This window comes from Eubalaena glacialis, chromosome 6 (assembly GCF_028564815.1).
Source record: "Eubalaena glacialis isolate mEubGla1 chromosome 6, mEubGla1.1.hap2.+ XY, whole genome shotgun sequence".
NCBI lineage: Eukaryota > Metazoa > Chordata > Mammalia > Artiodactyla > Balaenidae > Eubalaena > Eubalaena glacialis.
In genome coordinates this window covers 151,698,817-151,713,520 of record NC_083721.1, presented here as the reverse complement: position 1 = coordinate 151,713,520, position 14,704 = coordinate 151,698,817, and the positions used below count along the sequence as shown (strand labels likewise).

General features: G+C 36.6%; 1 protein-coding gene across 2 annotated transcripts in view; it reads left to right on the top strand.

The window, feature by feature from the left end:
• The window catches only part of TOP2B (DNA topoisomerase II beta), a 65,750-nt gene that overhangs the window by 42,116 nt on the left and 8,930 nt on the right, over window positions 1–14,704 (top strand). For both annotated transcript variants that reach the window (XM_061194754.1, XM_061194753.1), the window contains exons 19-30: window positions 768–889; window positions 1,103–1,251; window positions 1,836–2,067; window positions 4,082–4,216; window positions 4,822–5,022; window positions 6,023–6,218; window positions 6,365–6,456; window positions 9,289–9,444; window positions 9,606–9,689; window positions 11,288–11,482; window positions 13,630–13,774; window positions 14,000–14,161. In XM_061194754.1, the coding sequence (XP_061050737.1) occupies window positions 768–889; window positions 1,103–1,251; window positions 1,836–2,067; window positions 4,082–4,216; window positions 4,822–5,022; window positions 6,023–6,218; window positions 6,365–6,456; window positions 9,289–9,444; window positions 9,606–9,689; window positions 11,288–11,482; window positions 13,630–13,774; window positions 14,000–14,161 (1,869 nt within the window). The remainder of the gene's footprint in view (window positions 1–767; window positions 890–1,102; window positions 1,252–1,835; window positions 2,068–4,081; window positions 4,217–4,821; window positions 5,023–6,022; window positions 6,219–6,364; window positions 6,457–9,288; window positions 9,445–9,605; window positions 9,690–11,287; window positions 11,483–13,629; window positions 13,775–13,999; window positions 14,162–14,704) is intronic.

Here is a 14,704-nt window from a genome sequence, read left to right as displayed (position 1 = left end):
CCTCCTCAATTAGATTGTAAAATTCTCAAGGAAAGTGGCCATATTTTATCATCCTTTTGCTTCTGCCATGCTCTGGGCCCACGATGATGATGGTGATAGCTAGCATATACTGAAAAGTTTATTACTGTGCTCGCTGGCCTAGAGCGAGAAGAGTGGTCAGCAGGCAGAGTGCTTTGCTTGCATTGTCTCATGTAATCCTCGTGATCTCCCTATTAGGACGGTAATTACGTCTGTTACACGGACGGACGAGGACACTGAGACTTAATGGTTTAATGAGTTGTGGAAAGTCACATGGCCAAGTTGAGAAGAGTATCCAGATGAGTGAGATTCTAAAGCCTGCATTCTTAACTACCAGAACACATCTCTTCTTTATAAGAGCTTTCCTGACTTAGGATATTCTAATAAGTTGTCAGGCTCAGTGATGGCTTGCTGGTACTTTAATCACAACTGGCATTTTGGGCACATGAGTGTTTGGGAACTCCTATGAAAGGAATTTGGTGCCACTGAGCAGTTCTTTAAGACCAGAGGGTGTCTTTCTATTGGTTCTTCACTTTGGAATAGATTGAGATGGTATAAAATGTGTTAGTATTAGTATGTACTCATTTTGTTACAGAATCTCAAGTAAACAATTTTACTTATTTTTCGGAAGCAAACTATATCTTTGCTTTTTTCTCTTGAATATATAAAACATTGTTGTCACTAAAAGAAACATTACAACTATATCCCGAGCAATATTTTTAAAAGAGGGTTGTTGTTTTTAAAAATAGGCTTTAAACCAGGCCAACGAAAAGTTTTATTTACCTGTTTCAAGAGGAATGATAAACGCGAAGTAAAAGTTGCACAGTTGGCTGGATCTGTTGCCGAGATGTCTGCTTATCATCATGGAGAAGTAAGCATGGAGATTGGAATTAATTGAGAACTATACTTATGGGCATGAAGGGAGGATAGTAGAAGGATAATTCAGCATAATAAAGTGTTTTTTCTTTTATAAGTTCTTTGGAAATGTAAAAGAGTTGAGAGTTTGGGTTTTAATAAAAATTAGGAAATCCATTTAGAAAATTTGGAATGTGAATGTTGTATTCTGTCTGTTTCTGTTCTGCAGCAAGCACTGATGATGACTATCGTGAACTTGGCTCAGAACTTTGTGGGGAGTAACAACATTAACTTGCTTCAGCCCATCGGTCAGTTTGGAACTCGGCTTCACGGGGGCAAAGACGCTGCAAGTCCTCGTTACATTTTCACAATGTTAAGGTGATCACTTGCTGATATAATGGAGAGAGAACTTTAATACTTAAATACTGTATTTGAAGTTTATTGGAACTAACTAAATGTGTAATAGAATTATAACTACGGAGAGAGGTGATTGGGTATTATGTTGAGGGTGAATGTTCCAAATTATTTGATCACATATAGAATGAAATTTGTTGATCTCAGTTTTTATGAATTATTGGTGGAACCAGTCCTAATGAATGTAAGGATTTTTTCTGATCCAACTTTACTTTTTAGGCTGAAGATGGGTTTTGTGGTTTAGTCAGAATAAGAGGAAATCCTTAAAAGGTTATTTATCAATACTAAGAGTTTAGGCAGGTAAGTCAGTAAATAACTTAAGTAAAACAAGACTGTCTTATTCTGGCTTTGTGCCTGAGAGAAATATATTTGGTAATAAGGTTAGGTAAATTTTATTGTTAAATTTAAATTAAGCACGTGTAACCAAAATTCTTAACAAATGCATTCTTTTTAAAAGTTTTTTGAAATGTAAAGTCTTTAATTATGTATGAAGTTTTATTTTCTAAAACCATGATATTGCTCCATGTCTTTCTTTTTCCTTTTATTAGCTCTTTAGCAAGACTGCTTTTCCCTGCTGTGGATGACAACCTGCTTAAATTCCTTTATGATGATAATCAACGCGTAGAGCCTGAGTGGTATATTCCCATAATCCCCATGGTTTTAATAAATGGTGCTGAGGGCATCGGCACAGGATGGGCTTGTAAACTACCCAACTATGATGCTAGGGAGATTGTGAACAACGTCAGACGGATGCTGGAAGGCTTGGATCCTCATCCCATGGTGATTACGTAGAACTTATTGCTTATGCTGTTTTAACAAATGATAATGTGTAAACTACAAAGGCCAGTCATTTTAGAAAAGTAATGGAACCATTTTCATTTTAGAACGTATTGTAGACAGTAAGGACCCTATTAGTGTGTAGCTTGATGTGTGCTTACTGGAAAAGATATAGAGTTTGGGGGACTTCCCTGGTGGCACAGTGGTTAAGAATCCGCCTGCCAATGCAGGGGACACGGGTTCGAGCCCTGGTTCGGAAAGATCCCACATGCCACGGAGCAACTAAGCCTGTGCACCACAACTTCTGAGCCTGAGCTCTAGAGCCCACGAGCCACAACTACTGAAGCCCATGTGCCTAGAGCCCGTGCTCCGCAACAAGAGAAGCCACCGCAATGAGAAGACCACGCACCGCAACGAAGAGTAGCCCCCGCTCGCTGCAACTAGAGAAAGCCCGTACGCAGCAACGAAGACCCAATGCAGCAAGCAATAAATAAATAAATAAATAAATAAGAAAGGAAGGAAGAAAGGAAGAAAGAAAGAGAAAAAAAAAAAAGATACAGAGTTTGGAAAAAACCTGGATATAAGGTTTATGGGAGAAACTGTTTATTAAAATTTTAAAGTACCCTGTAGTTTAGGCTTTCAAATATCTAACTTATATAGAGAATAACTTTTTTATGACAAAGTTATATGCAACTTTATGTTATTGTTCTTAAACTACTAAGTCATATTAGAGTCATTAAGGATGCTTAAAGACGCCTTGTATATATTTTAATAATCCCCATATTTTTCATTTTTGCCCTTACCTTACATCATTCATCATGTTCAGTTCTTCCCCCAAACTCCCTCCAAGAAAAACCCTCAAAAAAGTGTCTTACGCTCTTCTACATGATTTAAAATCATCTAGAAATTTCCCTCTACCATGATACACTTAAATAGAAGAATATTTTTATTACAAAAATGATAGTGCTCATTGTAGAAAATATAAATAAGCAAAGAGGAAAAAATACTCCATGTATATAGAAACAAACTTAATATTTTTAAGTATTTCTCTCCAAGTTTGATTTCATATTTGTATTTTAAAAGAAAATTAGAATATGGGAATGATTTAACATCTTTTTTCTCCTAAATACTTTAAAGTACTTTAAAATATTTCTAACAGGAGTATCAAATTACTTTTAATGATTATAGTATTTTATTTTATTTCAGATACATTTAGAGTATTTATTGTCTCAGTGTATTTGATCAATACTTGTTTCATATATATATATATCTTCTATATATGATACTGTGGTAGGTGGTAAGATAAAGAACCATGATCTCTGTCTTCAAAAAGTTAATCTGTTGTCAAGGCAAGACCTCTGGGCATGAAGTTTACAGTGACAAAAGATATTAATAGTTGCTCAGTGAGCAGAAGTGTCCTATGCTATATGCCTGACTTCTTAGTGATGATAACAAATAGGAATTTTAGAAGAGGGAGAGATCACTTGTAATTAGCCTGAGAAGGCTAAGTAAGATTTATATAGATGAATGGGGTGTGGAGAGCTGAATGACCGTCAGGCCTGGTGGATAGAGTGAGTGAAAGTGAGAATATTCAAAATATTCAAGAGAAACATGCAAGAAGAGTGTAGTGATCTGGAAGGCAAATCACTGGAGAAAAGTTAGAAGGTTAGCTTGGCTTGTAACGTAATGGCTGAGGAGTTTGGATTTTTAATCTAGGGGAGAAGGAAGGATGGAGGGGTAATAAGCTGGAAAAAAAAAAGGCGATATTCTTGGAAGACCAGGAAAGGTGGTGCTGAGGTTTTGAGATTTGGGGGGCTGTTGAGAGTATATTAACAGAAGCTGTGAATTCAAGATTGAGTGATTACTTGGAGAGGGCCTATTGCCGACGAGAGGAATTTAGTTTCAGTTGTGTGAACCTGTCGGTAGCAATAGGTCATCGACTAAGGGGCATTCAGAGGTGGCACTGGCACTCAAGTGAGAAGTCGGGGCCTTTAGGTATTTTTATTTTTCTCTACAGCTTCCAAACTACAAGAACTTTAAAGGAACAATCCAAGAACTTGGTCAAAACCAATATGCAGTCAGTGGTGAAATATTTGTGGTGGATAGAAACACAGTGGAGATTACAGAGCTTCCCGTTAGAACTTGGACACAGGTTGGTATAAGACGTGAGCTGCCTGTGAGCTGCGTGTGGCAGTTGTGTTAGGCAGTCCTTTCTGGTGAGAATATGATTGTTTGCCCTGTGTCTGTAGAGCGTTTAAACATTCATGTGTACACTTTTGACACATTCATTGGTATATTCCAATGGTAATTTAAAAGTTAACTTATCTAAATGTAGAATGACTTAGCTAGCTTTTAAAAAGACTATTATCTTTGTTTATGTTGCAATGACTAGAATAGTATGTAACAAATAGTGTTTTGAACCCTTATAAATACGGTCAGTAAACTCGCATCATTCAGTATTGGATCTAAAAGTGCGCGCGTCACCTCGTCAGTGCTAGTTGGTGCCATCCGCTTTGTACTCTCAGCCTCTTCTTGCCTTTTGAGTATGAGCAGATCAGAACCGGTACCTTGTGTGTTGTCTTTCTCCATTGGGATCCCCATGTATTGTCAACTATAGTGACTGGGCAGGAGATGATAGAGATGAGGTTTCCCCTTTTTCCCCACTGGAATCGAGAAGTTTTAAAGATTGCTTGACTTGTAGAATAAGAGCATGAATGTGTGTCATGAAAGAATTACTTATTTTTAAATCTTTTATAGGTATACAAAGAACAGGTTTTAGAACCTATGCTAAATGGAACAGATAAAACACCAGCATTAATTTCTGATTATAAAGAATATCATACTGATACAACTGTGAAATTTGTGGTGAAAATGACTGAAGAGAAACTGGCACAAGCAGAAGCTGCTGGATTGCACAAAGTTTTTAAGCTGCAAACTACTCTTACCTGTAATTCCATGGTAATTGACTAGATTTACTATGAATGTAACCTTGCGTTCTGTAAGTTGGATTTTTGTAATTGGCTTCATGATGGGCGTAGCTATAGTAAGTCTGAATGCGTTTCCCCCTGTATGTTTGCTAAAGAATCTAGAGGTACATTCCCTTTCCTCTAATGTTATCCTCTGCTCTTAACCCCAACCCTGCATTTGTGCATCTGGGCTTGAACACACAGGATACACACACCCTTACACACACTGACTGGAAGTTCTGAGAGTGATTGTTGCAGGGTCTCCTTGTGCCTCATGCCTGTCTCTATTAGCATTTTCGTGGTGGAGTTCTTGTCTCCTCATGACTCTAATCTGCTTTATTAAACTTTAGATAATTGGGGAGGAAGATAAAAAGTGAACATGTATGATTACCCTGTTCCATTCCAAATTAGCTTTTAGACTTGAGAAAGAGTAAAAGAAAAAAATCCAGCAATAGCACAGTGACTGAGAAAAAGTGCCGTAATCTGCCAAGCAAGGCTGATAGAAAAAGGAGAAAAAGATAGAGAAGAAGTAAAATTTCCCTCTAAATTGAAGTTTGAGTGAATTATAGCCCATTCATAAAAAACAACAAAGAGAGAGGCAAATGCATGTCCACTGAGTATATGGGAGAGAGAGAACTTTAATATTTAAAAACTTACAGATAGAATATGCTTGTTTTTAGTTTGAAAAAAAAATCTATTAGGTGGCTTTATAGCCATAGTTTATATAGTTTTAAGTAAGAACCTTTTTTTAAGGACCTATTTTTATCTTTCAAAATTATTCCAATTTTAAATATTTTCATAGTTTTGAGAATAGAATTTTATCAGTTTCTTGGAGCCACCAAAGGAATATTTACTTAATAATTTTGTTCTGGCTTTTAGGGGTGGTGTGTATTCATATACGTGTATTATGGTTATTTTAAATACTGTAGCATACAAGTTAAAAATACCAACACAGATTTATATAATCTTCAAAAACTTTGTGTTTTGCTTAGGTACTCTTTGATCATATGGGATGTCTGAAGAAGTATGAAACTGTGCAAGACATTTTGAAAGAATTCTTTGATTTACGATTAAGCTATTATGGTTTACGTAAGGAGTGGCTTGTAGGAATGCTGGGAGCAGAATCTACAAAGCTTAACAATCAAGCCCGTTTCATTTTAGAGAAGATACAAGGGAAGATTACTATAGGTAAGATGCAACCTTTAAAAATTTGAACATTAGTTAAAATGGAAAAAAAAAACTTTATTAATAGAAGACGTTTTTATCAGTAGAATATAAACAAATACAAATTGAATCTCTTTTCTTGATCCTAACTTTATTTTTCCCTCACATAGAGAATAGGTCAAAGAAAGATTTGATTCAAATGTTAGTCCAGAGAGGTTATGAATCTGACCCAGTGAAAGCCTGGAAAGAAGCACAAGAAAAGGTAATCATTTGCAGAACGAGACATTCAGAGAAGCTTTTAAAAGCAACTTCCAAAGCAAACAGAAACCCCAACCCCTGCATTTTGAATTTAGTGCTGCTAAAGGTGCTGAGTAGTCTGTTTGGAGACCGAAGTCTTCTGTGTATCCACAGAACAGCTAGGGTGCAGGAACTCGCAGTGCACACCCACCGCCAAGCACTTTGCCAGTGTGGCTCAGCCAGGGCCTGGAGAAGTGATTCCGGTTGGAGAAGGTCGCTCAGTCTCCCCAGCCTTCTTTCTGAGCCTGCCGTTTAAAGGGCGGTGGTGGTGGTGGTTTTGTGAGGTGCATGTCACTATCTGGGAACTACATTGGTAGCATAGAAATCATTTCCCCCTGGGCAGTTTGTGGCCACAATGTGGAATCCACTCACCGCTCACTTGATCTGGTTTTGGTGTACGCTGGGGAGACTAGAGACAGAATGGTCAATATTTATCAGTATTTATCGAGCACCAAGTATGTGCTCTGACCTATGCTTAGGTCTTTAGCTGGAGATCTTAAGCCCTGGAACTTCAGATTAAAAGTCTGATGTTTTATTAAATTGTCCATTTTAGATCATAGAGCACTAATATTAATTCAGTAAATGGGATATTGAAACGTTGAGATTCTTCTCAAGAATTAGCTTCTTGCTGTTGTGGACAATTTAAAAAAAAATTTGAAAAGGCAGTACAGCGTTGTGGTTGAGAACACAAATGTACAAAAGGAAGAAAGTTGGAAATGATTAATTTTCAGACACTTAATTAGAATATTGTATATATATGTAATACTGATAAAGGTCACGTCTTTAAAAAATATGATTATGTGATGTAATTTGAACTGAAACTTTAAACTTCCCAACATTCATGAGTTCTCAACCATAATGTTTTTCATATTTTTCATCAAACTCCATTGAAATAGTGTTTTCATTTACATTAAGTTTTTTTTAAAATTTTGAACTGTCAATAGATTGCCATATGTTAGAGTGAGTAAAATTAGAATAAATTACATATTTAGCAATTACATGTTAAGAGAATAGGTTTATTCATTGTTTGAGGAAAATGGGGTAGGACAAGTTGGGGGAGTATTCAAAATTAAGATGACTCAAGCATGTTGCGTTCCTTTCAATGTGTTTTGTTGCATTCTTAAACCCCAAATTACGGTTCATACACTACTTGCCCTTCTGTATCATTGTTGGTTTAAATTATATCTTTAAAAAAAATTAGCTAGTAAGCTAATGAATTTAATGTTTAGTTTTAAAAAATAAAGGTGTTTAGGGTTTGAGAATGCCCTTCTGGCAGAAGTAGACTTCATGGGTAAAAGCTAGTGCTTGGTTTCAATAATTTCATTGTTACCCTCAAAATGTTCTCAGCATCTTGGCCATGTGTTCACTTTGGGGGTTCAAGAAACAAAAGGAACTGCTCTTACGAGAGTGTCCTGTTGTGTAGAGTTGGAGAAGAGAGAATTATAAAGCCGATAATTAGAAGATCAAAAACATGGTAGAATTGTCATTGGAACTTGAAAAGTTTCTTGGTTTTTGTTTTTTTTTCCCTGAAAGTATCCTTAGTCATCTTCATGATAACAATGATAGATACACATATTCATGGAGCACTCATTAACGATACTTGGTGTGTCATCAAAACCTAGAGCAAATAGACTTCTAAAGTGTGGGTCTAAATAGGATTTTATGACACCCTAATAATATTTTAATAGTAGTGTAGCAACCTAAAATTCCACAGCAACACACTATTTCATGAAGAAATTTTAAAAACTGTAGACTGTATTAATTTGTCATAAATTATCTAGGTACTTAATAATCTATATCAACTCAACAACAGCATTCTCTGTTTGGCTAATGTTACTTAATTGAGTTTATACTTTTGTTTATGTAATGAAGCATCTTGCTTTGCAATTTTTATTTTTATTCCTTTACTTCTAAAATACACCTAACGTTTACTTTGTATATATACATTATTTTACCGAAATTTTTAAATTAAATTGTAAAGCTTTTTTCTTTTTTCTCTTTTGATTGCTAGAAGAGAACTTTTGTTTTATGGAGTATTATGGCTCACTCAGTCATTTTTAATTATCTGAGTGCCTTTAAAAATTGAGATGCAATTTTATTTAACAGCTGTTGTTATTTAAAAAATTTTAAAGATGATGTCACCTATAATAACTTCTATTAAATTCATTGGACTTTGAAATTTAATATTAGCATAAGATTTTTTTATTGCAACTGCTCCTATGAAAAGAAGGCCTTATAGATAAACTTTTAGAATAGCCCTTGTGACTCTGACTCACCAGCTGTTAAATGCTGGAGTGAGCTTCAGCTTAGTCCTTGCATGAATGTTCTTGCTTGAGGGAATCTTTATCAAGAATTCATCCGTAGTGACTGACTACCTTAGCATATTTATTATAACTGTAAAACATTCTTCATAAGTGATATTTATTTTAGGTTTCAGATTGTTCACTCACCAATATAAAGATCTGACAAGATGCATGATAACACATTAGTTCTGCTCTATTAATTTTAAGATGTGGTGTCTTCTCAAGCAGTTAATTTTTCGCCAGATTCCTGGATAGAGGCTGAATATACCATTCCTTTTGATGATTTTATTGTGCATTTTTAGAAAATTTAAACTTTTTATAGGAAATATATTTTCATAGATAATCTTGCAGATAATCTAAAATAAACCCACCACCCTGAAGATGTAGCTTTAAGAGTATAGCATGTATGGAATTTTAAACTCAGTATTCAGTAAAATTCAACATTGATTTGATATTATATAGGACTTTAATATAAAGTTTATTATTTTTTACAGGCAGCAGAAGAGGAAGAAACACAAAACCAGCATGATGATAGTTCCTCTGATTCAGGAACTCCTTCAGGCCCTGATTTTAATTATATTTTAAATATGTCTCTATGGTCTCTTACTAAAGAAAAAGTTGAAGAACTGATTAAACAGAGAGATGCAAAAGTATGAACTTTTGTGGGTTAAATAATTTGAAACTTTAAGTGCTATCCATATCTTTATTTTTCTTTTCCAAAAATAAGTAGTTTTATTTAGCCTTTATGTATACATTTGAAAATTATACATTTAAAATTGAATGTTTAAATCATACTACTTTTTTATTATAGGGGCGAGAGGTCGGTGATCTTAAAAGAAAATCTCCTTCAGATCTTTGGAAAGAAGATTTAGCAGCTTTTGTTGAAGAACTGGATGTAGGTTAAATCTCCATTAAAATATATTTGGAAAAGTAATGTTTATGAAACAAGAATGAAAATTTAAAATTGAATTATCTCAGGGTTTCCTTTAACTCTACAAAAGTTAATATGTTTATAAGCTGCAGAGGATTAAGCTTCTAGCTCTGTGAAACCATAAAGAAAAGTTATGTCTGATGCAGATGAATAAAAGCTATGGAGTTGAAATTTAGAATAAATTAAATTCTAATACTCGCTGCTAGTTAAAATTTCTTAACTGACTTCAAATTAGCTTATTGATTCAATTTTAATGTTTTCCCCCAAAGAGGTAAGAGCAATATATATGATTGAATATAGGTACTTTGATTTTTAAAAAGTAGAATGATAGTCTCCTTAGACTTTTAATCGAGAAATTTTAATATTTTTTGTTATAGCTTAGTTTTCTCCAGGTAGAATTCCAATTTTAAAAATAAAAGAAAAATGTAGAGAAAGATGTAAAATATAAACTTTTTCTAAAATTGCCTAATTTGTTTTTAAGCAATTAACTCACTTAAAATCTTAGAATTAAATTCACAGTAGCAGTATGATCATCTGATTTTGAGTAGCACAAGGTAAATTACTATTTATTATTACTCATATGATATTACTTATATTTATTACTTTTTAGTTGTTTCATTGATTTACTGTCCACATGTTCTAATTTTATTTTTATGGCCCAAGTCAGAATTCAAACTCTTAAGAATGAGTGTGGTGTATTAGTTGCCTAATAAAATTTCTGGAATTGTTTAGTCCTATTGTTCTGGGTTCCCTTAATGATCTTTCAAGTGCCACAATATAATTATGCCTTGATTTATACTTTTCTTATATTGTTATGAGTTAGATTTTTAAAAAATTGCAGACTGTTTTTTTTACTGCTGACTTACACATTTAAAAATTAATATCCATTAAAAATGAAGCAAACTAAAACAATAGTAAAGAATAGCTTCATATTTGTTAACAGAACTGCCTTTTTGTGTGATTTGCTGGGATTCTGATGATACCATGTCATCAGAAGTCTTGATCCCATAATACGTTGTAGGATCCTAGAATTGGAAGGGACCATATAGGTCGTTTAGTTACTACCCCCTTGTATTGCAAATGAGAAGCTAGTTAGGTAGAACTGGGACTACAGCCCAGGTCTTCTTTTTTTTTTTTTTTTTTTTTAATATTTATTTATTTAATTTATTTATTTGGCTGTGTCCGGCCTTAGGTGTGGCACACGGGCTTCTCTCTAGTTGTGGTGCACGGGCTCCAGAGCACGCGGGCTCAGTAGTTGCAGCGCGTGGGCTTAGTTGCCCCGCGGCATGTGGGATCTTAGTTTCCTGACCAGGGATCAAACCCGTGTCCCCTGCATTGGAAGGCGGATTCTTAACCACTGGACCACCAGGGAAGTCCCCAGCCCAGGTCTTCTGACTTAGAATTATTTGGTTTTTTCTTAGATTAGATCACCTGGAAGGAAAGCTTTGTTCCTTACTGAATGAATAAAGTTAGATTTGACTTCTTATGCAGTAGTAACTCTCTTTTCTAATGAGTTGTTTATGCCCCCACCCTGTTCCCCATCCTTAATCATTACACTCCAGAAAGTGGAAGGGCAAGAACGAGAAGATGTTATGACTGGGATGGCTGGAAAAGCAATAAAAGGGAAAGTTGGCAAACCTAAGGTGAAGAAGCTTCAACTGGAAGAGACAATGCCCTCGCCTTTCGGGAGAAGAATAGTTCCTGAAATTACTGCCATGAAGGCAGATGCCAGTAAGAAGTTGCTGAAGAAGAAAAAGGTACATGTCTCTTGTTTTGGCTCATTGGTGGACTCCACCTCCATAATGATGTATGTAGGTATTTTAATTTTACTGTGTACTTCAGTCATGCTTTATTTTTTGTTTCTAATGTGTTTCACTGTGATTGGAAATCACTTGTTCTGAGAGCAGTTGATCCATACACAGAATGAAGACATGTTAGTCAAGGACCCACGTATGTGTAAAGAGCTACTCACTTGATTCCATTTCTAAAACGAGAGAGCGAAATACTCTACTCAGCGTTCTAAATTAAAATCATGGAATAACAACAACAAAAAGTATATCAACTTTAAAATATAAACTTTAGTTCTATATCGTGACCAATTAAGGAAGTCTTATGAAAAGAGTGTTTGGCTTTCAAAGTAAGCTGTCAACTTTTACTATTTATTTGTTTTTACCTTGAGTTAAAAAGTCATCAAACACAGCATGTATCATTGGCATTGATGAGAGTTAGAGGGGGTTTAAAAGCATGAGATCTACCTACCCTCCAGCAGGATGGGAACAGTTGGCCGGAAGAAGGAAGTGTCGAGAAGGCTGCTCAGAGCTGAGAGGCAGGAGCCTGATGGTCTCAAGGGGAGAGTCTGATTTTTCTAGGCAGGTTGATTTAGAACCCAGGGGATATATAGGTAGATGCATCCCACAGTGTAAGCAGAGCTTGGGAGGTGAGCCTGAGAGCTGTGGTGAGATGGGAGAGTTCTCCGTACAGAACTAAGCGTTGAAGCCTGGGGCACCGTGCTACCAGGGAGATCCCTCTCTTCCACGGTTCTGATACACGGAGGTCTCACAGGTTCACCTGCACATAGAACTTGCTCTCTCCTTAGGGAAACGTTTCTCTCCTTTTCCGAAGGTCTTAGCCAGGATCCGTTCTCAGCACACTTCTCTTCACCTTTCATGGTCTCCCCAAGTGACCTCGTTTGTGCCCAGAGCTTTTACCGCTTACACTGGTGACTCTGTAATCGATGTCCTGAAGCTGTAATGTTTCCAGGAGGGCCCGGCTAACACAGCCACCAGAACGCCCCACGCCCCGCAGACTCAGCGTGCCTGCAGGGACCCATTATCTGGGTTTCAAAACTGCCCTCCCACCTCTGCGCCTGATCTCAGTTCCTGGCACTACCAGCTGTCACTAACATAGGCCGAAAACCTGGGAGTTTTCTCGTTTAGCCTGTAACTCAGTCCTACTGACTGTCTGTGAAAGTTCCGAATGCCACCCTCTTACCTTGGGCCACACCGACACTGTCTTAGAATTCGGTATTTCCCCTGAGACAGTTTAAGGTGAGCCGAGTGGCTCTCGTGATCCTGTCTCTAGTCGTCCAGGCACGACTTCTGCCTTCTTCACTTCAGTCCTCTCCGTCTTGTCTCTCACCACCAGAGTGATGTTTCCAAACAACGAGCCTGTGGTCATACGGTGATTGCTGGTGCACAGTGATTCAGCAGCCGCACGCCTGCCTGCCTCCACCTGGCTGCCCTTCCCCCTCACCTTCCATTGAGTCCTAGCAGACAGGAGTCTTCATCTCGTGCCTGGGGCGCGCTTCCCTCCTTCCTTCTCCTCACCTGGCGAATCTACCTGATTCTTCAAAGCCCAGTCACCGTGGAGAAAGGCTCCTTCTCCGTGGTGTCTGCTCTGACCCTGCCCTGGGCCTCCTCCCTCTGTCTCAGGGTCAGGGGACTTCATTATGTACTGCGAGGCATTATAAGACATGGGTGGCTTATTTTCATTCAGTAATCTGAAGATTTTTTTCTAGTATATAGAGGCGTGAGCTATGGGAACGTATTTTTTCAGGTACCTTTTGGTATACTTAGCTATGAGTCTGAAAAAGTCCCTTTGATAATCAAAAGCTGCCGCCTTATCTTATTTTTCATAGTTGGTTTTAAGTAGCTGTCATCTCATAGAAGGTACTACAAGATTAGAGTGATAAGCAGTGTCATCTTCTACAGCTGCATGAGATAAAGTAAAACAGGATCTGATCAAGGTCATTTCTTAGGACCTCAATAGAATCACACTTTATATTGGTTTTTTACTCATCTGATATGAAAAAGCGATCTCTTGGCTGGAAGTGTATCCTTAAAGTATATGGTGTTAATTTAACTTTTATTTTTACTTATGGTTTGGTTTTCTTTTCAATGTGTAGGGTGATCTCGATACCACAGCAGTGAAAGTGGAATTTGATGAAGAATTCAGCGGAGCACAGGTAGAAGTTGCGGGAGAAGAGGCATTGATCCCGTCAGCGCCTGTAAACAAAGGTCCCAAACCCAAAAGGGAGAGAAAGGAGCCTGGTGAGGAGTTGCTAGAGTTTTCAGTGTGTCAGAAAATCTGTATGTTCAGGATATTACTAGATTCTTTTGATTGTACTTTTTTTTTCTAGTAGTTGAAGTAATGTCTTCAGTTTTCACAAACATTTGTTATTTTATCATGAAGTTTTCATTACAATAGTTTTATTTTTACTAATGACATTTGGATAAGTATTCATACATATCTTATTGTTGCTCATTTGTTTTTAGGTACCAGGGTGAGAAAAGCGCCTACATCATCTGGTAAACCCAGCGCAAAGAAAGTGAAGAAACGGAATCCTTGGTCAGACGATGAATCCAAGTCAGAAAGTGACTTGGAAGAAACAGAACCTGTGGTTATTCCACGAGATTCTTTACTTAGGAGAGCGGCTGGTATTCTGATATATTTTATATTTTATTATATATTATGGTTTGACAAAGTTAGTATTACTCATAAGTTGGTGTTATTAGTGTCATCAGTGTTTCTGAAGTACTAAACCGTTAGCATTTCAGAAGTTATAGTTCAGGAAGACAAAAAAACCTGCTTTACAGAAGGCTATTTTCTAGCAAAGTTGGACTAAATTTCTCTAAAGTGAATCATGTTTTCTTATTGATTTTTGTTACGAAGTTTGGGTTGTATTCCCTCCATAGTTGGAAGATGTTTGGTAAAAAAAAAGTACCTTGGTGTAGTATACCAGCAGTGATGGATCCATAGAAGTGCTATGTAGTGTTCTTTTTGTTTTCTACCCCTTGTATCATGAAGAATTTCCCCTACATTAGGAGTCTGGTTCCATATGCACACAGCATAATTTAGATAATTACAGTGTTAGAGCTAGGCTACAGAATCCCATTTTGCTAATAGATATTGCTGTTAAGCATGTGATTTGATCCTTTCTGAATCATTAATTTGAAGTCTTCAAATAATTAAAAACTGAT